Source organism: Triplophysa dalaica, chromosome 14 (genome assembly GCF_015846415.1).
Source record: "Triplophysa dalaica isolate WHDGS20190420 chromosome 14, ASM1584641v1, whole genome shotgun sequence".
In the NCBI taxonomy this organism is placed as follows: domain Eukaryota; kingdom Metazoa; phylum Chordata; class Actinopteri; order Cypriniformes; family Nemacheilidae; genus Triplophysa; species Triplophysa dalaica.
The window spans coordinates 21,711,704-21,737,723 of NC_079555.1; the positions used below are offsets into that span (position 1 = coordinate 21,711,704).

The 26,020-nt window shown below is 40.7% G+C and overlaps 3 protein-coding genes across 4 annotated transcripts in view; 2 read left to right on the plus strand and 1 right to left on the minus strand.

Moving 5' to 3' along the window:
• dmxl2 (Dmx-like 2) overlaps positions 1-3,958 on the plus strand; it is a 44,008-nt gene extending 40,050 nt beyond the window's left edge. For both annotated transcript variants that reach the window (XM_056765615.1, XM_056765616.1), the window contains 7 exons: positions 42-102; positions 187-314; positions 598-675; positions 1,438-1,529; positions 1,815-1,867; positions 2,091-2,308; positions 2,498-3,958. In XM_056765615.1, coding sequence (XP_056621593.1) covers positions 42-102; positions 187-314; positions 598-675; positions 1,438-1,529; positions 1,815-1,867; positions 2,091-2,308; positions 2,498-2,707 — 840 coding nt within the window. In that variant the 3' untranslated portion in view covers positions 2,708-3,958. The remainder of the gene's footprint in view (positions 1-41; positions 103-186; positions 315-597; positions 676-1,437; positions 1,530-1,814; positions 1,868-2,090; positions 2,309-2,497) is intronic.
• A 96-nt stretch (positions 3,959-4,054) lies between these two features.
• On the minus strand, positions 4,055-9,624 carry gldn (gliomedin). The gene is made up of 10 exons (XM_056765617.1): positions 9,017-9,624; positions 8,509-8,560; positions 8,397-8,423; positions 8,038-8,136; positions 7,514-7,615; positions 7,266-7,385; positions 6,617-6,682; positions 6,408-6,533; positions 6,165-6,315; positions 4,055-5,618 (listed from the first exon to the last, which is right to left on the minus strand). The coding sequence occupies exons 1-10, from the start codon at positions 9,464-9,466 to the stop codon at positions 5,153-5,155; spliced, it is 1,659 nt and encodes a 552-aa protein (XP_056621595.1). The 5' UTR covers positions 9,467-9,624; the 3' UTR covers positions 4,055-5,152.
• A 4,310-nt stretch (positions 9,625-13,934) lies between these two features.
• Positions 13,935-17,413, plus strand: LOC130435397 (aromatase). The gene is made up of 9 exons (XM_056766004.1): positions 13,935-14,142; positions 14,638-14,788; positions 15,068-15,222; positions 15,314-15,490; positions 15,571-15,685; positions 15,772-15,883; positions 15,964-16,126; positions 16,340-16,581; positions 17,177-17,413. Exons 1-9 carry the CDS (start codon positions 13,935-13,937, stop codon positions 17,411-17,413), a joined length of 1,560 nt encoding a protein of 519 aa, XP_056621982.1.
• Positions 17,414-26,020: the final 8,607 nt, after the last annotated feature.

The window sequence follows — 26,020 nt, forward strand, 5'->3', positions numbered from 1 at the left end:
TATACAGTTGTGTTGATTTATTGATGGTGTGTGTGTGTCAGATCATGAAGAGGAATCTGAACAATGTGAAGAGAATGACATCTCACCCCATCTATCAATACTGTGAGTGTCATCCACACAAACACTGTTACACACACAACTATAACTAAAGCTGTGAACTGCACACTGATGTGTGTGTGTATGTAGATATGACAGGGGCTCAGGATGGCAGTGTGAGGATGTTCGAGTGGAATCGTCCACAGCAGCTCATTTGTTTCAGACAGGCGGGAAACGCTCGAGTCACGCGTCTCTATTTCAACTCACAGGGAAACAAGGTACTTAAACACTCTTGTTAACATAAACTCTCAGAAAATCTATTACCCGCCGTTACTAAAGCCCTGAAGATCCAGTCCAGACATCAGAAACACATCAGTCTATACGCACAAAGACTTATAAACATGTGTGCTCCAAATACTTGACATTAGAACCATCAGTATGATAAAAACGTGACTTTTTCCACGATGTTTTCATCTTCTCAACAGAAGTAAAATGTCATGTGGAAGAAGAATGGAATATGTATGTTTCAGTGAGATATATTTGATATCTTGTGTGTGTCAGTGTGGTGTTGCAGATGGAGAGGGATTTCTGAGCCTCTGGCAGGTCAATCAGACATCTTCAAACCCAAAACCATATTTGGTAAGAACCTTGATTTTTCCTCAAAAGTAAATCTGTCGTTGTGTGTCTGTAGCGGAGTAGATGGGGTGAGGCCGTGAGTAGAGGCCGGTGAGTGAGTGATAATGAGTGTCAGCTGTACGTGCACCAGTCTCGTATCACAGAGGAGATCTGGAGCATAAGAGGACGAGCGACCGGACCGCCGATGAGAGAGGACCAGGCCTGGGTTTATGTTGTGGTTTGTTTTATTCGCCGGCAGTCGACCGTGAGGTGGCTGCCGGCATTTTACTTCCTGTATTTGTTTGTTTGTTTATTTTATTACAATTTTATTTAAAATAAACAAATACAGGAAGTACAGCCCCTCACTGATGACTGCCGGCGAATATAACAAACCCAGACCTGGTCCTCTCTCATCGACGGTCCGGTCGCTCATCGTCTATATCCAGATCTCCTCCGTGATACGAGACTGGTGTGCGCACAGCTGACACTCATTAACACTCACTCACCGGCCTCTACTCACGGTCTCACCCCATCTACTCCACTACAATGTCCTATATGAATGCTTCAGTCAAAACACTTTCAAAAGCATTAATAACATTATTTTAAATGTAATGACATTCAGATATTTCAGACAAAAGCAGCATGTGCTGTCTGTCTTTGTGTAGAATGTACAGACGTGTACTCTTGTCATTTTGTCAGTCGATTCTGAACACTTATTCATATTAAAATTAGTTTACAAACAATTTCCTGAAATGAAACAATAACGGGTGTGTGTGTATGTGTCAGAGTTGGCAGTGTCACAGTAAAAGCTGTGGAGATTTTGCCTTCATCACGTCCTCCAGTCTGATCGCAACAGCAGGACAGTCCAATGATGGCAGGTCAGAGACATCATTCACTGGAAACAAAGTGACCTACAAAACTTTACTTGACCTCACTGTACATTTCAAGTCAACTTCAAACACAATAAAAGTTTGTTTCACATTAGTTTCAAAGTTTGTCAAACTTTTTCACACGTTTCGAACAAACACCAATCCAAACAACTGTCGAGTATGAAACCTCTTCAGTATACACAAAACATTAAATGTGCTTTAGCTACTAAAAATCTACCTTGTTTTTATTTGACTTTATTACCTGATATGACAATCTGTCTCTTTCCTCTTCAGAAATGTTTGTTTATGGGACACTCTGGTCTCGCCCAGTAACACTATGATACACGGTGAGTTCACAAACTCTTCAATGTGCTTTCCAACATGTCAATCGTCATACCATTGTTCATCATGAATGTCGAGGTGTAAACATGGACAAGCAAACGTTCATCAAGATTTCTGAGGGCGGTCTGACGGAGAGATGAAATACATCTTTTTCACGTGACGTGATGCGTTGACAGATGTTGTCATTGGGTTATGATAGCACTCTCTCTCGTTCTATGTTTTTTTTAGCGTTCCAGTGCCACGAGAACGGAGCGACGGTTCTTCAGTACGCTCCTAAACAGCAGCTCATCATCACGGGCGGCAGGAAAGGCTTCGTGTGTATCTTCGATATCCGTCAGAGACAGCTGCTTCACACGTTTCAGGCGCACGATTCAGCCATCAAAGCTCTGGCCATGGACTCAACAGAGGACTTCTTCGTCACCGGCTCGGCCGAGGGAAACATGAAGGTACATTGAACCCATGTGGATACATGACCATGATATAACCATAGTTTCACCAAACATATGGTATCTGTGGAACCTTGGGTTATTTTTGTTTGACTACAAGTAATGGTAAAAAATGATGGCTGCTGTAGTTTTTGTACTGAAGGCTTTAGGTTGTATGCATTTCATTAACCAGTTGTGTTCCTGGTCCAGGTGTGGAAGTTAGCGGGTCACGGCCTCATGCACTCCTTCAGCGCCGAGCACGCTAAACAGTCCATCTTCAGAAACATTGGCGCTGGCGTGATGCAGGTGGAAACTTGCCCAGGGAATCGGATCTTCACCTGCGGAGCCGATGGAACGCTGAAGATGCGAGTGCTTCCCGACCGCTACAACATTCCAGCCAGTATATTCCAGATCCTCTAATAGCGCGGCGGACAGGAACGCTTTCATCGGCACCTCCGCGTTTCAGTGAACCGTAGGAATCTCACGCTGCTGAACATCTTTACCCCGTCCCATGATAGACGCAGAGAAAGGAGCGTGCAGGAGGTCTCTGGGCTGCTGTCATTCCCAGAGTCTGACGCTCCGTACGTAACATGTCGGTAGGAAAGCTGTTTGCATGAGCCGTGTCAATCAAGGCACTTCATTCCCGGGTTATTGGTTGTGTCGTGTAAACGTGCTCAAAGCTTCATTTTTAATGTGTGTGTGTGTTTTTATTTCAAACGACCAGCACTGTGCTTCTGCTCTCAGTGTCAGAGTCCAGCTGTCGGGGTCTGGTTTTTTACTGTATCTTTTCTCATTGGCTGCTGATGTGTTTGTGGAGTGTAAAATGGCACAGTACCCTGGCGGTCCGGTGCGTCGCTGCGGCCCCAGAGACCCCCCAACCATCACCACCCGTCCACACACACACATACAGGCTTGTTTCTGTAGCAGCCAAACTGCAAAACATTTCATGTGAGGCTATGACGTGTTTCACCTCTTCAAGCTTTCAAAAGAAAACTTTTGTTTTGCACATAATGTATATTCTTTGTTTTTTGTGTTCCTTGTATTTATATTTAACGTTAGGAATGTCTGGTATGTTTTAGATGTCTGGGACAAAGTGCAACACTGAATAGCTTTTTGTTTTATTTTATTGACGTATTTATTTTGTTCATGTTTTATCTATTCAGAATATTTGCACTGAGAACTGAGGAAACAATAAAGTCTTGTGCTGAAAAGCTCGATTAGAGAAAACTGTTGTAAACACATGAATGTCTGGCTGTGTGTGGCCGAGTAGCTAAAAGTGGAAATAGTTTGAAATGAGTATATATATAATATAAATAAATCTATATATATATACATAGATGAATATTAAAATGACCTTGCTTGTACAAACACGAGGATGCTTTTAGTTCTTATTCTGCTGGATTTGATCTTAGCTGCTGGAATAGTACTACAGTATATTTGCTTGGATGTATGTGATGTATTTCTTCAAGTCATCTTTGTGTTTCTGTCTGATTTGCTGGCCATCCTGTCGACTGTACGTGTTTAAATGTGTATTTATTGAACGGCCTGATCTGTCTGCGTGTGTAAAAAGCCTCAAACCACTGACTGATGTTTCTGAAGGAACAGCTACTTCTGTCGTGCTCAAAGTTTGACCTTTGTAAACTCAATAAATTCTTTGTTTTTTGAAGAGGATCATTTCAAAGCCGCTTTCATTTCATCTACATCATCTTCACATTGACATGTTTCGGGATGTATTGCTTTCCAAGCATTTGTAGTTACATGCTTACAATATCAAGCATTTTCAATTGTATTTATTTACGGAGCCCTTTTTCACCACATGCATTGTTCCAAAGCAGCTTTACAGGAGAAAAACACAGAAAAGGTGTAACCACAAGCAAGATCATTCTAATCAATAATATCTCATAAAAGTGAGCAACAGTATTTGATGAATATATTTTGACTGACAACACTTGAGCCCATTCACATTCTTACTGCCCACAGTTCAGTTCATCAGTCCGTGTTAGCATTCTTTTATCGTAATGTAAAAAACACGTTTCTTTTGGCCCGATGTCAGGCATGAGTTAATGTGAAGTGGTTCTCGAGGCAGTGTTTTCTAGTGTGCTCTAAAGTCTTCCTAATCTAATCCAAAAATAAAAGTCCTTCACAATCCCATACATGCTACGGTATGGCCACTCTTCACCATCCATTCCCAACAGATGAAGTCCTGTCTCACGTGTTTCCAAACATTCAGTGTGTTGTGAGCGCTGCTGACTTTAAGAACTTTTAACAACATCAAACTGGAGTTTGGGTATTGTAAATAAAATCACAAAAAGTTCAATTGACACAGATTCATTGTTGAGAGACACAACGCACTATATTGATAAGAGGAATGTTTACTTCAAACTGTTAATGGTATCAATAAATAAATACAGTGGCCATAAAAAAAGTGTTTGGAAATGCATGATTGCTATTGCATTAGATAACATTTTTATATAAAGACAGAACAAGGACAAAATGTTTGGGTTTCAAATGATCAAACAATAGACAGTATTCAAAATAAAAAGAACCTTGAGCATCATCATTTTAATGTAATGAATTGACATGTAGACATTTGAAGGCCGGGTAAGCCATGTTGCTCTCTTCTCATCCTACAAGCAATGGCAGAATAATGTGGTCTGGCATGCTGTCGGTAGCCTCCCTGAAACTGACGTTCCTTCGTTTAAATATATATTTTGTCATCACTGTATACTGTACGGCCAGTTTAAAACACTCGATCCACCGGAGAAAGGAAGGAGGATTGGTTAAGCGCATGGAAGCAACTGAAGCATGCATGATTATTTGTCATAACATGACACGACAGAAAGATGACGTGATGGACGGATTGGGTTATTCATCAGAGAGAAACTGAACCTGGTAGGATTTGACGTATCTGCTTTCCCATATGTACAGGTGTTTATCTCGGGGGTTGTATGAGATCATGGACAGAAGTCCATCAGATGCTCTCAGGTCTAAAGCCACACTGAGCGGTTTCCCCTTCAGGAGGTCAAAGGCGTGGGTCACCCGCGTGTCTTTAGTGTCGGTGATGTAGAGGATCCCGCAGGCGATGAAAGCGTTTCCGGCTTTGCTCCTGGGGTAGGTGGTGTTGATGTAGCTGCTGATGGAGAATGTTTTCTCATGTAGTCGCGCCACCACGATGCTGTCGTCCGTGTCTGAGGCAAATATGATCCACAGGCCGTTCTCATCCGCTGCCAGTTTGAAATAAGTCTTGGAGTTATGAAGCAGGTACGAGCGGTTGTGGTAGAGAGCGTTCTCGATGCTCAGCGTTTGTAACATCTTGCTGCGAAGGTCAAACCTGGACATACAACACTTTTCATTTATACAAGATCATTTTAGTTACAACATGATACCTATTCCAGATGCGCCGATAGTTTGAAAACAGAGGATGATCAGGGCCGTTAGTCAAAAGAGGACTGGAAAATTAGATGAATCTGTATCTAGAACATGTTTAGAAACATCAGCAGTTTGATGTTCAATATTAATACTCATTATATGAATTATTAATATTCAGAAAGAAACAGAATTTAATCTTCAGATTCGGCATCAGCAGATATAAGGCTGAGTGGAGAATTCTCAGTGGAGAATTGTAGTGACGGTGCATCTCTAAATCCTATACTACTGTTTGGGATATTTGGTAGTTTTGATGAGTTTACCATTACTCTAAAATGTGGGAGAAAATACAAATATTGATTATAACCGCTCCAAACACTCATTCATTCAGTACATCTGATCTGGTTTAATATATATTTTATGATGAACTCATAGGGGTAGGAATTTTAAAAAACTTGATATTTATGTCAGTGTTGGGTATCTAAAAAAAACATCAAGTCAAGAAGTTTACTTTGCGATATTGGATGTCCCAGCGATGTGGTAGAATATGGAGGCGTTGTATACAGCGTGACCACATCCTTGGAAAACCTTCTTGACGTCAATGGATTGAAAGGTGCTGTTCTGGAACGCTGCGATGCTGTTGTACTCCTTCATGATACGACCTGTAGAAGCGGATGTGAAAGGTTTGTCAACTCTTTCAAACATCAGTGTGGCGTCATTCTTCTCTCTCTCTCTCTCTCTCTCTCTTCAGTACCTGAGAAATGTTCTGCCACCCAGATTCTCTCGTCATCCTGAGCGGCTGTGTCCATCATCCACGCTCCAAACGTGTCGCTCATTTTCATTAGATGTCTGGGGTTCAGCACCGACTTTATCACACAATCTGACAAACACAAACACGCGCATTGACATCACGTGTACTGTTCATGTCATGTGAACTGTGATGAGGAGTACACGTTACTGTACCGTTGATCTTCCGTGCTGGCAGTTTCTGACCGATGATGTCATCGTTTGGAACTGAATTGAGGAGACCTAAAGAAAACCAGAGGGCTCACATTTTAAAGCTAGACACGAAAAACGTCGTTTCACAGATAGATTAATGTTCAGTTATTTCACACCCAAATTCTGCATAAAAAAAATATCACATTTTATGTGTATCACATTAAGGTATTTTGGTCATTGTTATATTACTGAAAACCATGATCGTATTTATGTTTCAAATTCAAAACAACAGTCAATAAATATAATCGTTCTTAGAGGAAAATGTTACAGGACGTTTAAGTAAAATGTAAGCTGAACATCCTCGTACTGTATAACACTGTTGCTTAAAATCCTTGATATCTTTCATGCTCATTCTCTAAATTGTCATGTGATTTCCTTCAATACGTCTGTATGTCTGAAGTACACACATAGTACATTTTACATGATCACACTATATATGAAACCCACTGCCCTCACTTCACAATTTAAATAATAACAAAGAAATTGATAATCATTTATTTAATGGGGAAATTCTTTCGTTTAACAATCGAGTCGACATTAAACCGTTCATCTTTGCTATCGTGGAATTTATTATCTCATTTATTAATAACCCATATGATTTGGCAGGACTCACCCATAGACTCTTTCCCCATATGAGGATGTGATCTGTGATTCCTGTGTCTCAGTGGTCCCTGGGGTCCGGGTGGACCTGGAGGACCGGGTGGTCCAGCAATGCCTGGAGGTCCCGGTGGCCCTACAGATTGAATGAATTCATGTCTCACACACATAAATACTGTAACAGACACATTCAGAAGTTTTCTTGATTCTTTTTACAGTCTTAAACAGATGCTGAAATACGCAACGGCGTACTGAGCTCTTTACCCTCTTTGAGGACATCATTTGACTCTTCACCCTTCACTCCAGGAGGTCCCGAGGGTCCAGGATCTCCTTTCTCTCCAGGGTCACCCTTCTCCCCCGGAGGACCTGCACACACCAAACACAAAATCATACTAAGTCAGCCCATTACAGGTGCTGGAGATGTCGGGTGGTGTTCTGAAAACCTAAAAGATGTACGCTGTGTATTAGTAACGCTTGACTTTAAAGACCAACCAATGAGTCATGACCACTGGGTTTCAAAATAGTCTTACTGTATCATGTCTCAAATCAACAAATATTTTCCAATACTTTTTGTCACCACGTTACAAAGAGCTCCTTTCAGAGTTTATTCATGAGGTGCGTGTGTGTGGGCATCTCTCTGTCTGCTGTCAGACGCAGCTCATATCTCTCTGAATAGATAAAATCCTCCTCCTCGTCCTCAGGAAATGAAGAAAGATGCCTTTGAAAAGAGCGCATTTACATCCATTCATTCATGTGTATGGTGTTGTTCTTCATGTACAGTAGCTGACCTCTTTTGCCCCGTTTCCCATGTGCTCCAGGATCTCCTGGTAACCCTGGAATTCCATCCGTTCCGTTATTCCCCGGCGTTCCGTCCACACCCGGAAAACCTACAGTTCCAGCCGTACACAGAAAAATCACTCAAAAACACCACAATTATACACCTCATATGTTATGAATACGTTGGATCTCATATTCATCACAAACATGTGTCTGTGCATCACATTTAGCCTTTCGTGTACTTTGATACTCACTGCATTTTATACACTGTGATATTTTCTATTCCTGAATCACATAAGGCACATTCCTTTTTGTGTTATATTTGAAATAATGTGTTTATTATGTGTGATTTATGATTAAAGTGTTCTACCTGGCAGTCCCTGTGGTCCTGGTGGTCCTGTGGAAGCCAAAAGTAAATGAAACTCATCAGAGAACAGTAGATGTAAATATCAGTCATATCATAAGAAGGTGCTGAGGCTCACCGGTCAGACAGACTCCTTTAGAACTGTTGCAAATATCCAGAAGAATTTTCACCTGAAACATAATTGAGATATTACTGTGACACTGCCGTCATACTTCACTCTGCATGCACCAATGAACTAGCACATACAATGTCACCAATTAAAGACATATCCAAAACTGAACAAACAATAAATCATCTTATTTGAAATTCATGTGCGATTGGAAGACTGATGGAAGGTTGTCAGGGCATTACTATAGACCACTTCAGATGACATAAACAACGCTCATCCAACACTGCTCCAGAAGAACAAATGTACGAACAAAATACGAAAAAACAGAACATCTATAATTGAATCAAAAGGTTAAACGCATATCTCAAAGGTTTATTAGTGTTTATATCTTGTGAAGTGGCCTATAAATTCACTGAGGTGTTCTGAACACACAATATTATTCAGTTGCTAGGGTGTTTTGACGGGTTGCTAGGTGCCCTTTGGTTAGGAATGGTCACATTGAACAGGAATGTCTTACTGGCACCATGGAGTAGGTCATCATCATCATCATGCCATCCTGCTCCTCTGTTTTGTGCTGGACAAGCTGCTCAGGTTCCCGGTGATGCTGATACTGAACATCTCTCATGAGTTCCTCGTCCGGACCGGCCTCGTCTTCTGTTATGGGCCTCGTCCCTCGATGCTGCCGACTGCGCTTGTTCCTGGAATATTGATACTTGGCTTCATCTTCGTTCACCGTTGTCAGAAACTCCACCACAGAGCTCTGAGAGATGTCCACCATCTGTCTCTCCACCTCAGTCACATGAGTCCACATCTCTGTGTGCTGAATCAGGAGCAGTACCAGACCGGCCGAGTTCATCAGCGTCAGAACACACACGCTGTACAGCACCAAACGCACCTGCCAGGACAAGTGACCACCACATCGTCTGAAGCCTCCGCTTCTCCTCAACTCATCCAACGGATCCAGCATCCTTTCCCCAAACTGAAAAACTGTCCGTTGCACAATCTGAAGGCTTCTCGCTGACTCCAAAAAACAGACAATTCCCCAAAGAGACTGAGAAGAAATGATGTTTCAGGACAATCGAAGTGGTTGTTGTGAGCACGGTCTGAGAGATTTGTGTTGTTCTGAGGCGCTACTGGAGGAGAAGAAGAAGGCATCGCCTGTGAGGTCACCTGATTTATATGCAGTCAAGTTCATTCTTCAGCATGACCGTGGGCTGTCCATAATCTTCCACATCAGCCAATGACTGAGAGCCACTGACTTCAGATGTCAACAGTCCACTGTTTGATAAGTCATCTGGAATCTTCATAAAAAAAAATCTTCAATTGCAAATGTGTGTTGCAAGCTATACAGAGATGTACAATGATACTGAAATCTGGGGTAAGAAAGTATAAAATCATGTACAGTACAGTGACAAAGGTTACAAACAGGTAACAGAAAACAGACCTTTCAATACAAAAATGAGAACTTCATTTATTTATGACAGCGCTGCTTATAAAATCTTTTTTTTAACATGAAACCATGGTAAATTTGAAAATATGCAATAAAAACAATGACAAAATGGAACAAGACAGACCAACAAAAAAGGGTTTCAGCTCCAAGGTGATTTCATGTCACAGTGAGTAAATGTCAGTGGTTAAGAGAACGGTGTGTGCACTCAAATTCAGATACTGTTGATATCATTTGATCTCCTGAAATGCAAAGGCTGGTAACTCCAGGATTTCTTCTTTCCTTCATGGCAGTGTTTGATAAATATTTCATATTATTACAATAAAATCAGTGTGGTTTTGTCATGCATAAGCAGACGTGCATAAAGAGAAGTGAGAATCCCCTCTAATCTCTGATACATTTTAGTAGTCTGTTGTGTTTTGCCCTGCAGCTGTAGGTCAGTGCCAAATAAAACATCCAAGCCGACCCGAGAGCTCATTGGTTGGGATTGTGTGAGCACGCAAGCGAGAAACTAAACATTTTCTGTAGTGTGTGGTTATGTTGAGAGGGGGGGGGCGGGGGGGTTGTAGAGGTCGTTTGACTTCAGAAAGGATTTTTTCAGGAAGATAATTATGTCTGGATAGGTCAAAATAAATAATTCTTCAAGACATGCACATGTTACCTATGTGCTGTGTAAGAGACACTATTTCACCTGAAACCCTTTATGTCCTTAGCTTATTTTAAGTCAGCCTAGTGTAGATACTGAGTGTCCTTACATCAAAGTTCCGAAGTTTAAGCATAAGCTTATTATAACATGAAAAATCCATTTAAATAAGGGTTAAGACATGTCTAAAACCTTGCATGCTCATGGATTAAAAATGAGAAGCAAAATGAATTCACACTAGTTGACGATCATCTTGATTTTACTATGAAAATGAAAAGTTTTTTCATCAAAATTGATGCCATAGCAATCAGACTCTAGGATTTTTTTGGTTGAATTAAATGAACTTTTTCTTTGTGTTAAGCAGAAGAAAAAAATATGAATTCGGAGCAAGTTTTTCTATTTTCAGGAAACGTTTTCTTTAAGGGTGAATGTACCAGGAGAATGAAAGAGGGCCCAAATCTGAGCCTTTTGGTACATCCATTCTCCAGAAGCTTTAAAGAATATCATCTTTTGTGTTATCACTAGGATTCTCAAATATAAATAAAAATATGCTAATTGTATTATTGCAGCATAAAAAAAATGTTTTGACCTTTCAAAATGAATCCACACAAGATTTATTATACAGTTTAATGGAAATGTGATAACTGCTATATTTGCAGAGATTTTTATGTAACAGGCACTCAGAGGGTCAGTCCATTGGACATTACTTGTTTTAGATAAGAGGATGTGGTTTGGCTTCTCTCCCTGTTCACCACATCTCAAACATTGCAGTCATTCTCTGTCATTTGGCACTACTCGTGAGAAACCGAACAGACATCCACCCACAACGGCTATGCTGCATCACACAAGTGGACCTCAACACGTTTTTTTCTCCGAATGCTGGTGTATAACAGCAAACAGACAATCTGACCAGACAATGAACGAAAGAAAAACATGAGACATTCTCACAAAACTGCTGTTATACTGTTCCTCAATACTGATTTTCATTTCTTAGACATTTACCGGTCATAACTGTCACGGTTTTTCTCAACACAACTTTCTTGGAAGTCCTGACACAAAAATACATTTAAGTGATCTCTAAATTTATTGTTGGAAAATATGCACATCTCCCCCTTCTCGTGCCCCTTGCCCACAGTTTTGCCATAAGGGACAAACAACTTATCTGTAGAATTTCAAAACCCGAGGATCACAAAGACCGTATTCAAGTGACACATTTAAGTGACGTGGCCTTCAGTGTGCGGAGGGACATTTTGTTCTCTGATGAATTAAAGATTGCTTGTTTCTCTCAGTGAGACATTCCTTCCTCATAAAATGATGTCTTCTTCATCATGAGAGGCCCTGGATTTCCAAAGAGTCCTGATTTGCTAATGTGTTTTGTGACTGCATGTTCAAAGCGTTTAAAGTCTTTATGAAAGGGTCAAAGAGTTGAAGCGGACCACCAAGAGATTTGGTAGCTTTCCTGTGCCTCAGTGGTAAGAGCAAGGCGCTAGCAACACCAGGGTCATGGGTTAGATCCCAGCTATTGCACATTCTCAGATACAAATGAATAATATAAAGCAATGTATGTCACTTTGGATATAGGCTTCTGCTAAATGCATTAAAGTAAATGATTCTCTTCTGAACAACCGTAATTATTAAAGCAATAAGCCCGTGAAGCAGTGGATTACAGTGCATTTTATAACAGCTGAGGGCGTTGTTGCACGACACGAAGCGTTATAAAATGCACTGTAACCCACTGCTTCACGGGCTTATTGCATTTATAAAATAAAATAAAGTAAATAAAATGATGTTTAGGCAAAGTAATGCGGTCAGCCATTATAAATCAGGGTATTTTATAACGGCTTAGAACTCGGCTCAGCCAATCAGAATCAAGGACCAGAACTGACTGTTTTTTTAATATGCATTTGTTGTTTGGCAGATGTTTTCAAAGTGATTTATAGTACAGTAAAGTCATGCTAGAGTTACCCGAGGTTCAGTTTCAACTCAAGGGGAATACAGTAACCAACAACATCTAGTTAACTAGTCTCGCGCTTTAACCACATGTTTAGCACCATAAAGTATTGGCCAATCTGTCATTCTTCTGTAATACAGTCTATCAAATGCATGTGATGGAAACACATAACGTGGGTGAAATATGATCATAATATTCCTATATCATATGTATTTCAATTCTCATGAATGTGCAGTGGACATTATCCAGATGTACACATACTGTATGAGACACACACACTCGTCTCTCTTCACACAGAGCTCCATGCATCTGCACTGACGGCGCTCACACATGTCTGCTTGTTTCCAGAAATTCTTCACAAATGAAAGTGGGCGTTCTGTGAATTCATAACATCTTGGATTCTGAAGAAGACACACAACGGCAAAACTGAAGAGACACAAAATAGCTTCAGTGTTCACTGAAACAATTTGTTGTTGTGTTAAATCTAATGGTGCAAACACATCAAATGCCTGCAGTGAATAATGTACATGCTAACAGACTCACACATCAAAAACATTCAGAAAGAAAAGAGTTACACATATTACACTTAAGTAAACATCTCAAGATGGTTGTGCATAAAGTCACTCACACCCACGAAACAGTTTACAGAACATAACAAAAGATGAAGCAATGTAAAGTAGTCAGAGCTTTTCTTTCGAAGGGATGGATCACAATAAAATGAAACTTTTATCATTTCAGACCTATATGAGTTTATTTCTTCTCCAGAACATAAGAAGAAGAAATTTTGAGGAATGTTAATTGCCGGACAACATTGAACCCCACTGACGTCCACAGTACAAACAGAAAACCAGTCAATGGGTACTGCCGTTGTTCGGTTGTATGAAGATGTAGATTGGAAATGATGAGAAATGTTTGATTGTATATTTTCAATAATATTCACCAATCTGAGCTCAGTTTGACACATTGTTGACATCTCTTCTGAAACTCTAACATTTGTGACCATTCTGACTCTTTTTCTCAGGAGGAGAATTACTTTAAGCAAAAGTTTCCATTTGCTCACCATTTGATGGAATGATCTGCTGCAATGAAGAGTGAAATGATGGCCTCTGTGTAGTGTTTGTTGAGCAGGAGGGGCGGCAGGATGACTCAAGGACATGAAGCAGATGTGTTTCTCATCTCTGCTCTTTGATGTCTTAATGAGTTGAGCACAGTTGAGGGTTGACGGTGTTTTGGAAACACTGTGATGCTGAAGGCCACGCTCACAGAGCAAGGTCACGCTCAAGTTTTATTTTGACTTTTGAATGATCCCGATCACACCCCATGTGAGCGTTCCGATATAAAAGTCTATGTGTGCTCTCCAGACACGTTACTCTCTTCTTCACACACGTGTTCTGATGTCAGCCAAACTGCTCCAGCTCTGCGGAATGAAACCTTTGCGTCTCGACGGTGAGGCCGTGGTGGATTTTCTGATTCACGGGGCTCGTAACGGCACTGACAGAGCCGCCGGACCCCTGCCTGGATCCACAGTCACGTTACTGCTGCTGTTTATCTTCCTGCTGCTGGCCATCAGACATCACCAGACAGACACGTCTCATATACCCGGTGAGTAACTTCTGCTTCATCTCCACACGTGCACACCGTACACGCTTCCTTTACCTTATTGTGGAGATAATAGGAACAGTTGCTCTGCTGATGGGTGTGAAAGGTTTCACACATCTGTGACGGCAAGTCATGTTTGCTCTTGCTTTTTAAGTTTTGTTATAGAAAAAATTTCATTCTTTTGTAATAAAATCCCATATTTCAAAAGGCATAGTTCTGATTCTGAATTCTGTCTGTAAGCACACCTCTGCTACATTCATTCATTGTTTGCAAACAGTATAGACTAATTACTTTTAATAGTCATCTCCAGTGTAGAATTTACCGAAATGTTGCAAGTCCCTTTCTAGACATCTCAACCTGTTGTGTTCTGAACTCTTATTGGCTGATTTTCCTCATTCATATCCAAGCAGTGCATAAAGGACCTCTAAATGAATTTGTATTGTATACATCCAGTACATGTATATAACCAGCCGGTTTTCTGTGACGTGTTTCATTCAGGTCCTTGTTTTCTTCTGGGTCTGGGGCCTCTGTTGTCTTACTGTCGGTTCATCTGGTGCGGGATCGGAACAGCCAGCAACTACTACAACTCCAGATATGGAGACATGGTGCGGGTGTGGATCAACGGTGAGGAGACTCTCATCCTGAGCAGGCAAGTCCTGACGCTTCATTTCACCACACTCAGATAGCGCAGGTACGTCTGTTCAAGATCTGGAAAACATCTGCTCAACGTCACTTTTACATCCGTTCTCAATCATACACATCTTACAGGCGTCTTCTAGACGAGCGAACAACGTCTTGCAGATGTCAATGCAGACATCAAATAGACGTCTGCCAGGTGTATGTGTGCTATCAGGGCATTCTCTCACTCGACAAGCTTCATTTGTGATCATCACGTCAGGAGAACTGACTCTGTTCATCATCATCACAGGTGCTCTGCTGTGTACCATGTGCTGAAGAGATCTGTGTACACCTCGCGCTTCGGCAGTAAACTGGGTCTGCAGTGTATCGGGATGCACGAACAGGGCATCATATTCAACTCCAATGTCACACTCTGGAGGAAGATACGCACCTTCTACGCCAAAGGTTTCTACACCTTTAAGTTGAAATGATTCTTTTTATTACTTAAGGATCCTAAAGTTCTTTTAATGCACCCGTGTAAGTGTTTGTGTGTCAGCTCTAACAGGTCCGGGTCTTCAGAGGACTTTGGAGATCTGTACATCTTCCACAAACACACACCTGGATGATCTGTCTCAGCTGACAGATGCTCACGGACGGGTGGACATTCTGAATTTGCTTCGCTGTATTGTGGTGGACATCTCTAACAGACTCTTCCTGGGAGTTTCTCTCGACGGTCAGTCCTGCATCAAACGTTCGTCGCTCAAGTGAAACGTCTGGTTATTCCTGAATATTTACTATGCCATTGTGTTACAGAGCGAGATCTGCTTCAGAAGATCCAAAACTATTTCGACACCTGGCAGAGGGTTCTTATCAAACCTGACGCGTACTTCAGACTGGACTGGCTGCACAGAAAACACACACATGAAGCGTGAGTTCAGTGAAGCCCTATCATCACAATACCACAGCCTCGGACCGCCAGCATCAGTGATAGTGTGTTTCTGTTTTGTGTGTCAGTCAGGAGCTGCAGGATGCCATCGCGGCACTAATAGAAAAGAAAAGATGTCAGCTGTCACAGGCCGAGAAACTCGAGCACCTGGACTTCACTGCAGAGCTGATATTCGCTCAGGTCAGTATCACACACACACACACATTACAAATCACATCCCGTACACGATAACAAGAATGTGTGTGTGTGTTTGTGTGTAGAGTCACGGCGAGCTGAGCGCGGAGAACGTCAGACAGTGTGTGTTGGAGATGGTGATCGCGGCTCCAGATACTCTGTCGGTCAGTTTATTCTTTATGCTGCTGTTACTCAAGCAGAATCCAGACGTCGAGCTGAAGATCCTGGAGGAAATACACACCGTTTTAGGTCTGAACACACACACACGTGCATCTGATGAATGAATCCTGAAATCCTGTCATTATTTACACACCTGCTTGTATTATTGCTTTTATATTCATTGTTTTATATCCACCTGTCAAGCCTATTGTGCGGAACTAAACTGTGACATTTCTCAGAATATCTTCATTTGATTGTTGAATGACTTGAGAGTGAGATTATTTGAATCTTTGTGTTTTGTAGCTGACAGAAGCCTTCAGCACTCAGATCTCTCCAGGTTTCATGTTCTGGAGCGTTTTATCAACGAGTCTCTTCGGTTTCATCCGGTCGTGGACTTCACCATGCGGCGAGCGCTGGCTGATGATGTCATTGAGGGTTACAGAGTGAAGAAAGGGACAAACATCATATTAAACACGGGCCGGATGCACAGATCTGAATTCTTCCCCAAACCAAACCAGTTCAGTCTGGACAACTTCCAGAAAAATGTGAGTGTCTTCTGTTTTAGACATGATAGTCTATCAAAGCATTGATTTATTTTTTGTTTACAATGTAGACTTACTTTAAAAAGAACACTTTGGATTGACTTTATATGTTATTTACTTGCGCTTAACGCGACTCATGCAAACTTCGTGTTTAGTGTGAAAGTAGTGTAACTAAGGTGACCACCACCCAACAAACCAAATGTGGGACAGGTAATCTGTTTGTGTGGGAGAATGTGAGACAACATTGAAAATGCGTAAAACTGTGACAGAATAACAGAATGAATTTTTAGCTTATAAAAATAATTGAACTAAATAACGTGCGTCCTAATGTTGACAACTTAAAATTTCTAGCTTTGGTTGTCCTAGTAAAAATCCCTCCAGGAAGTGAAGAGAGATGGATGTCGCTCATCATTTGCATAAAGTAGAAACATTCTCAACTTTTGTCGCACTCCCGTCGCTGGACTTTCTGTCGCCGACGGTCACTGTCGCTCGTGTCGCCAGCTCTCTATTGAAATGAATGAGATTGCGTCGCTCTGCCGCTGTCCATTTCTGGGTGTCTGAATGGGACTTAACAGTCTCTCTCTCTCTTTGTGAAAAGGTGCCGAGTCGTTTCTTTCAACCATTCGGTTCAGGCCCTCGTTCTTGTGTGGGAAAACACATCGCCATGGTGATGATGAAGTCGATTCTGGTGACGCTGTTGTCACGGTTCTCTGTGTGTCCTGTGAAGGGCTGTACTGTTGACAACATCCCTCAAACCAACAACCTCTCCCAACAGCCGGTGGAGGAGACGCCTTCAGCTCTCAGTGTTCAGCTCATCCTGAGAAACTCTGTCTGATTCATCTCATCATCTATTTATCAAACACCTTGTTTTATTACATTTGTATGCTCACATTTGTTTGCAATAATTGTGTATGTATTTGAGATATTATGATGTCATTTTGTGTATTATTATTTCATACGGCTTATATTCATAAATAAAACTACTGTATAATGTATTTGGAATTGATTGTATGGAAAGCAGAAATCAGGTTGGCTGGTCAACAGTGATTGAAGTACTAAATCAAACTTCATTCATATCGTTATATATTTATTGTGATATAAATTTAGGGGTTTTGTAGAGATTAGGAAGGCCTATAGGAGATGTGTGTGTGCATGTACCACCACTTCAAACATAGATGCAGTTCTTCATCAAGAGTCTTCAAAAGTGTGTGTTGTGTGATAAAGTTTTATTTCTCTACAGTATGCAGCAATGTTTACATTTCTCACTACACAATAATCTTTGTAACTTTCTGTTGGTTAAGAAAAAAATCTTTATAGTCAATGCAAAATAATACCTTAAAAACTCCACTCAACAAGCTAACAAATATTTGCTAACATTACTGTACAGAAATTGAACGATATAATATACTACTGTATGAACACAATAAGAAAGTAATTTAAGTATAAACACAAAAAACTAAATGATACCGTTAGATCACCAAATCCCTCTCGAAAATGAGCTGACTAACTTCATAGTCAGGGAGCTGTCAATCCAAATCTCATTAGCCAATGAGAGTAATATGTCACTAAGACCCGCCCACATGTGAGGTTTATTCATAAAATGAGAGCGTAAACTTGAGAGGCGTGAACTAAAACTCTAAAAGGTCAAATGAAAACTAGCAGCGACTTCCTAAAACATGGATTGCAAAAATGGAAATTAGAAAGCAGTTTATTTGTAAACCATTTTACATTCTTACAATTGATGGTTTTCATTATCAGAGTGTTTCTCAAGAGTTTGCGTTCAAATCAATATTTACCGAATGTCCACTTCTTTACCCTTCTGGCAGTAAGTCAAGGTGTATTTAAAAACAATGTCTGGATGTCGGCCTGCATATTCCCCTCACAGCTCGTCTGTTTTGAGCATTCTGTCAGTAATAATATTACCAGCAGAGGTTGCTGTCGCTCTACATCAAGAGTACTGCAGCATCTCAATAATCTCCACAGCACATCTGATAGATATTATTGAGTGTTTAGAGCTGTCAAATGAGCTCAGTGTGTGAAGTGAAAACTAGTTGAAGTCAACAGATGTTGAACAGACGCTCTTATAGATGTGTAGCTCCTGTGTGTGGCTGGCAGGCAGCATCTCAGGGTCCATTAGATTTCAGGGACCATTTCTTCCATATGGGTCTCATGACGCCTTCAGCCAACACGTACAGCCTGTGATTAGACACACACAAACAAACATACACACTTTGGGTTTCCATGTTTTATGGGGACTTTTCATAGACATACACTGTGTCTCAATCAACTCCCTAGGTAGTGAATACAGGTTCCTGCACTGGTAAGGGGCCTGACTCACATTGGGACACTGATGGCTTTTTTCCTGTTACATGACTGCTTGAGCACATTGTGAAACGTCAACAAAAAGCAGAACCCTGCCACTTTATTTCTTTAATACTGGTTAAAGTACATTCAATTCAGCCAAAATGAAAATTTTAATTTAAAGAGCCATTGACTTGGTTAAAGTCATCTTTATATAGAGGGTAGAGTAGCTTTCCTTCTATGTTAACCATCTGAAAAGTTGTTGATCAAAAACGTCCATGAAAAACAAAGATATTGTTTCTCAAAATAGTCAACTGTGAATAACCTGAACGAGTTGTTATATTTTCAAAACTCAGGCCTGTAACTTTCAGACGTAATAACGTTTTCTATGTTTACCTGTGGGTCCAGTTAGCTCGCATAAATATAAAAATGTGTTGAAAGTTGTCTGTTGTCATTACTTGGATGAACAAATAGGCTAGAGAAGGATGTAGAAAAATCAGTCAGTCATGTTAGCACTTGGCTAACGCATTAATGTTAGGTCTTGCATTGTGGGAATCTCTAGGGAACAAATGTTTCTGTACACTGGAAGGATTTTGCGAATGAGACAGCCCTAAATAGGGCCGACTCCCTGATCAAAGATAATTTTTTGATGTTTTCAAAATGTTTTCAAAAAAACATTTGCATAGGCCTACACTTCAAAGAAAACATATAGATATACACAGTATATATAAGATATATCCAGTAAACACAGTACGTTCTCATGACGTCGACAGTTTGTCTTCATTTTGTCACCGTGACATTACTTTGTGACCATGTTCTGAGGACGTTTTGGCCTCAAATAACGTTGTGAAGGAATCCCATGGAGAACGTTGTAGCGACGTGATGTGCTGGTCTTCAGGTAACCTGGACACTGGTCATTTGATTACTAAATCTGGTCATTTCGATTTATTATGTTATTATTTGGAAAATGTATGATCATAGAAAAATCTGTTATAATGTCAAGACGAATGCTATTAATCTGACAGCTATTAAACTGGAGTTTAATTCGATACCACGATTAAAACTCATTTATCAAACACATATTTTTGTGATTTTCGATCGATTTGGCAAGTTTAAATGAACGGAACCTGATGTTTGTGAGTGTGGCTAAAGAAGCTTTTGCTTTTTTGATTTCTAAAAACGGACAACCTGCTAAACTATTGTGGTGTAATGTGAGTGTTTGAAGTTGTGATCAGTTGATATTCGTGTCAGTCAAGCTGATCTGTGTTGTTTTTTGTGAGAATCACTCTAGTCAACACTCAGATGGAGATGAATATGACGCATTTTATTGCCGTGGTAACCTGTGCAGCTGTGCGCACACCAGAGAAGACACTGACGACAAATGCACATTGTAATACAGAAACAAAAAAGCATACACCTGTCTGATACTCACATCTCCATGTCAATGGTCTCTAAACACCCACACATTTATGAGCAAATACATACAGATGGCTGTGTTCATGCCTACAGAGCCGAGAGAGAGGTTTTGAGATACTTCAGCTTTTGTTAACTTAAAGAACATTTAGCATGATGGAAACAAAGCCTAAAAGCAGACAGTAGTCAGAACAGTGGAAGTAGTTACACGTGCCATGGGCTGCTCCTTTCATACCACAGACAAACAAAGTCATCATTCACTATTGTTTCTGTCATCCATTAGATTTTCTGACACAATGTGTGTAATGCCAGACAAAACCAGCTGGTATGATGTGATATTGTATGTGAATGCTTGTTTTGCTTCGTTGTAGATGAGATGACATTATTCAATGTCTCATTCATATCTGAAGTACTAAATTACTAGGCACCAATGTTTATAACTTGGTGTTAAAGGTTTGTTTAAATCCTCCATTATGCGCGAAAGTGATGCTCCCTTAAGCAAACAGAATTACCATAAAACCTGTTTATTTGTTTTATATTGTGTACTTTAATTCTGGGAAAACTGATGAAGAGAAATTGTGTGAAGTTTAAATGTACTATGGGCATAAACATACACAAATAATGAAACGCACACACCCGTATGCACGCACACACACACACACACACACAAGTTTGTACAGCTATCTTAATGAGGACATAAATTGACGCAATGCATTCTCTAGCCCCTTACCCTAACCATCAGAACTGAGTACCTGACCCTATCCCTCACCTTAACCTAATTATAACATAAACCCTAAAACCAGGTCTTGACCCTCAAACAGCACTTTAAAGGGGTCTCAGGACGTGAGGACCGGCCAAAAAGTTCCTCACTTTATTCTCTTAGTCCTCACTCTGCTGGTCTAAAACTCAAACTGGTCCTCATAAACATTGATGTACAAGTACAAGTACACACACACAAGTGTCTATACACAGGCATATTGATTTTTATACTGTACAAACTGCATATTCTATTGCCTTCCCCTAACAAACCCCAAAACCTAAACACTACACAAAACTTTCTGCATTTTTACATTTTCAAATAAACATCATATAGTATGTTTAATAATACATTTGAATTGTGTAATGTCATTGTGGGGACATTTGGACAAACACACAGACGAGACTGCCCTGTACCTTGACTCTCTCTTTGTATTAATACAATACTTTACGAATGTATGCACTGCAGATGGATGTTAGCGCTGGTTACCATGGAGAGCATAAGTTTCAGTGAATACCGGTAATCCTGTAAAATTATAAATCGTTATGTATTTGGGTTGAGGTAGAACATTCATCGTACACTTCGTACACAAAATTTAGGGGTTTTGAAGGGTTCTTGTGCAGGGATGCAATTTTGGGTCTCCAAAGAACCGTTCAGTCTAAAGTTCCTAAAAAGAACCCTTCCTTATATATTTTACTAGTTTCTAGAAGAATCACAATATTTCAAAATTCATCACATAGCCTTATTGCAAGATTTGTACAATAACATTACCTGTTGAAAAAAACTGTTGTTTATTGACACAAATGTATATGAATTGATGTAAATTGTTCTTGCTGTGTCTATATTCAAGATGTATTACTAAATATACATTACTAAGTGACACCACTAGGTGGTATGTTCCATGGTGTTAAGCTTCTGTTATACTGAAGAAGTGATCCCCCACAAGGCAGCATGAGCGGAGTATCTTGTGACCTGTTCGGCACACACGTGCCCTCTTTTCTCAGTCAGCTAAAGAAAAAGGCATAAACCTTAAATACTAGTTATTGTTCTCTAATAAAGCTTGTTATTATAAACATGAGCCTTGTCTAACAGGAAGAGGGGTGGGGATGTCGCTGCACTTCACAATAACACTTTTATAATTTCCCAGAAGTCTAATTTTAAATACAATTCTTTTGAAGTCATGGTACTTCATGTAATAACACCTAATACTCAGGATAAATCATTTACAAAAACTATTCTGGCTATTGTATATAGTCCTCCAGGGCACAACACTGATTTTATTAAAGAATTGTTTAGTTCTTATCAGAAGTAGAACTGGCCGCAGACAGAGTCCTTGTCGTTGGTTACTTTAACATCCATGTAGATAATGATACAGATGTTTTAGAAATGGCTTTCAAAGACACTCTTAACTCCATGAACATTATACAACACCTTCATAATCATACCTTAGATTTAAGACTGTCTAACAGTACAAATGTGGACAGTGTTAAAAAATTTCAGCAGAGCAAAGCCATTTCAGATCATTAACTAGTACTGTGTTTGCTTCACTTGCCTTTGTCTGCAAATCATACTCCTTGTAAGAAATATGGTAGAACAATAACTTTATCTACCAAAGATTTGTTTCTCGATAATCTGCCTGAATCGTCTCAATTCCCTAGCATGAGTAATAACGTAGAAGATCTTGACATTACCACCGAAACGTTTAACTCCACCTTCCCCGAAACAATATACAAAGTTGCTCCTCTGCGCTTAAAGAAGATTAAAGATAGCAGGCCAACACCATGGTACAATGAACACACTCAGGCTCTAAAGAAAGCAGTCCAAAAGATTTAGCATATCTTTAACCAAATTAGAGGTATTTCGTACAGCATGGAAGGATAGTACAGGAAATACAGGAGAGCCCTAAAACACTAGATGATCAAACAACTAACTACAGCTCTCCTATGGAGCAATTGCAAACATTTACTACTGTAGATCACGATGAACTGATCTAAAATCATTAGGTCAACCACATGCATGCTAGACCCTATACCTACAAATCTACTGAAAGAGATACTCCCAGAAATGATAGATCCTCTGCCTTAAGCATCTAAGGTGGGTGTTTTAAGGCCCCTTGTCATTTCTTAAGTACTTGAAAAAGTAGTTTGTTACTTCTTCCACAGGAATGACATCAATGAAGAATTCCAGTCTGGATTTAGAGCAGGGTGGGGGGTATGCAGCGACGAGACGAGACAACGGAGACGGGAGCCCTCGGAGCGACTGGAAAGAGAGAGGGGAGAGGAAAAAAATAAAATTATAGTCCAGTTCCCTGACATGCTGCCACTCATTCCTCAACCAGCCAGAGTACTCTCTTTCGCGGTGCCTTGCGGTGGCCCTGGGGCTTCGGTGGACGGCTCCCCCTGGCGGCCGGCGGTGGCTCCTCCTTTATCTGGGAGTCGGGTTCCCCGGGTTCCCCGGCGGATTCCCCGTCCCCTGCTCCTCCCCCTTGGACGCAGGCTCCGGCCTCTGGCAGGCGGTGGCCGCACCCGGTACTTCCGCCCCCTGCTCCTCCCCCTTGGGGGACGGACGCAGGCTCCGGCTCCCAGGGGTGCGGCAGCAAAGGTCGCCGTTCCACCGAACTGTGCAGTTCCGTTTCCCAGAGCCACCGCTTCGGGCAGCCAATGGCGGACGCCCTTCCTCCGCGCTGCCCGAACTCTCCGGCACCGCGAGGCCACTCGGCGGAGAGGACTCTCCTACAGCATGTCTCTCCTTCCTCCCGGGTTTTGGCACCAATGTAACAAGATTCAAGTAGGGAAGGAAGGAGGCGGGAACCGCAGACATTTAAATAAAGTTTTAATATAAATAATAACAGCCGGCGGCCCCTCAAGGACGACCGCCGGTGAAATAACATAAACATAAACATAAATACAAATATAAATACAAACGTAACACAAGTTCGGGCCCGGTCGCTCGTTCCTTTTATATGCTCCCAATCTCCTACGTGATTCAAGCCCGGTGTGTGCACAGCTGGCGCTAATTCACAATTACTCACCGGACTCGAACCACGGTCTCGCCCCGCCTACTCTACTAAATAGAGATTATGTAATATTGCCAGGTCTCAATAGCTTACATAGCATGATCGTGCCTCGTCACAAATTGAGTGTTGTGCTTGTAAAAGATGACTTCCAAACCACAATAAATGTTTTATGGTCAGAAGATGCTGATTCCTTAGTACATGCACGTAGACTAATTTTATTGGTATCTATAGTTAGTATGATAGGCACTATTCCCATAGCAAATTGAGTGTTTCCAAAATTATAACAACAGAAAATTATTAGAGTTGGTTACTAAACACATTCACATCCATGCGATGTGTTTTGTGTGACTGCAAATGTCGCTAACGGCTAACAACCAGCTGCAACCTCAGAATCTTGTTTGAGCTATTAGTATAGCCCAGTATTATACCCCGTGGCAGCCAAAAGAGTGCTTTAGTACATGTTTATGAAGTGACATGATGTAACAGCGGTTTCTGCCTAGTCAACAATCATGTGTCTTGCATTGCCCACGTGTGCTTAGACAGTGACAGTATTTACAACTTTGAAAACAGACTATTGCTCTTATAAAGCACATGGGGGAACCATACACCAAAGTTCTCTGTTGTTGCTTTAATGCTGAAATGTTTTTGATGCAAGGAATATTTCCACTTAATATGATTTGGAAATTGTGAGTTCTACGAAATATAAACAAATCCAATTTGTGGTGTAAATGTAAATATTATGAGCACTGCATTGTATGTGCTTTTTAGTGTAATTATAAGGAGCAGTTCACACAGCATATGTTTTTCCATTTTGCTGCGTCTCTTTTTCATTGTTTTTTTATGTAAACACCAACTAGAAAAACTTGTTTGACACCTACATGTCTTTTGTCAATTAGACCTTTTGTGGCCTCTCGCGCTCAGGTGCCATGTTACATTTTTACTTGCAGTGGAGCTCATCAATGTCAGTTCCACAGCGGTGGACCAATCGGAAGACCCCAAAGGTGGGCTAAGCATTGTAAGCTTTTGTTTATAATAGCAAGTTGTTTACAGTGGCAGTTCATGTTATCAAAAGAGCGCCTCAACACCTTTGCAGTTTGCGCTGTGCTTTTTAAAACCATTGCGTTTTTACACACAAAGAAGTATTCTGTGTGAACCTCCCAATGTCCTGTATGATGAGCCATACTGTTGGTGCAACATGTTGTCAAAAAAATATGTGATAGCAAGGGAGCCATTGAAACATCTGTGCCCAGAGCACATCAAAGTCATAATCCATCCCTGTATATTTTCTGACTCGAATTTAACAATACAAAACAGGATATGTGTATTCAGTCAAGGTGTGATGTAAATGAGCTGAGATCTGTATGTGAATAAACAGGAAATAAATCTGCTGTAATAATAGTCCTAAACTCACACACGTACAAGACCTATTTCATCCACATCCACGTTCCATTGACATTTAGCAGAAAGTGCAGTTTGTGGTTTGGCTGAAGTCAGGTTTGAATTGTAGTTTTCAGGGAATGTTTTTGGCAGAAACTGCTGGAGTGTGCTGTTCACTCTCTGGGGTTTAATCTGAGAGTGAATTAGACAGCAATTAACTGCCATTATAGTCTGCTTCATCTCTCTCTCTCTCTCTCTCTCTCTCTCTCTCTCTCGCTGTGTGTATGTGTACAACAGACAGTATTTATGTGTAGAGGATTAATGTTTATTAAAGCATGTTGTTAGACATGTCACACAAAGCAGCGACCTTGGCGATGTTTGTAATGGAACACAAACATAGCGTTTACTGTGTGTGCGCTGTACTTATATCATGTACAGTACAGTCATGCTGGGGTATGGAAATACAAACTAAACATGGACCAGTACATTCAAAATATTGCCCCAAAAACTCTTCCAATTAACAGTGAAATGACTCCAACAGAAATATTTGATCAGAGTTTTAAAGTTTTATGGTATGT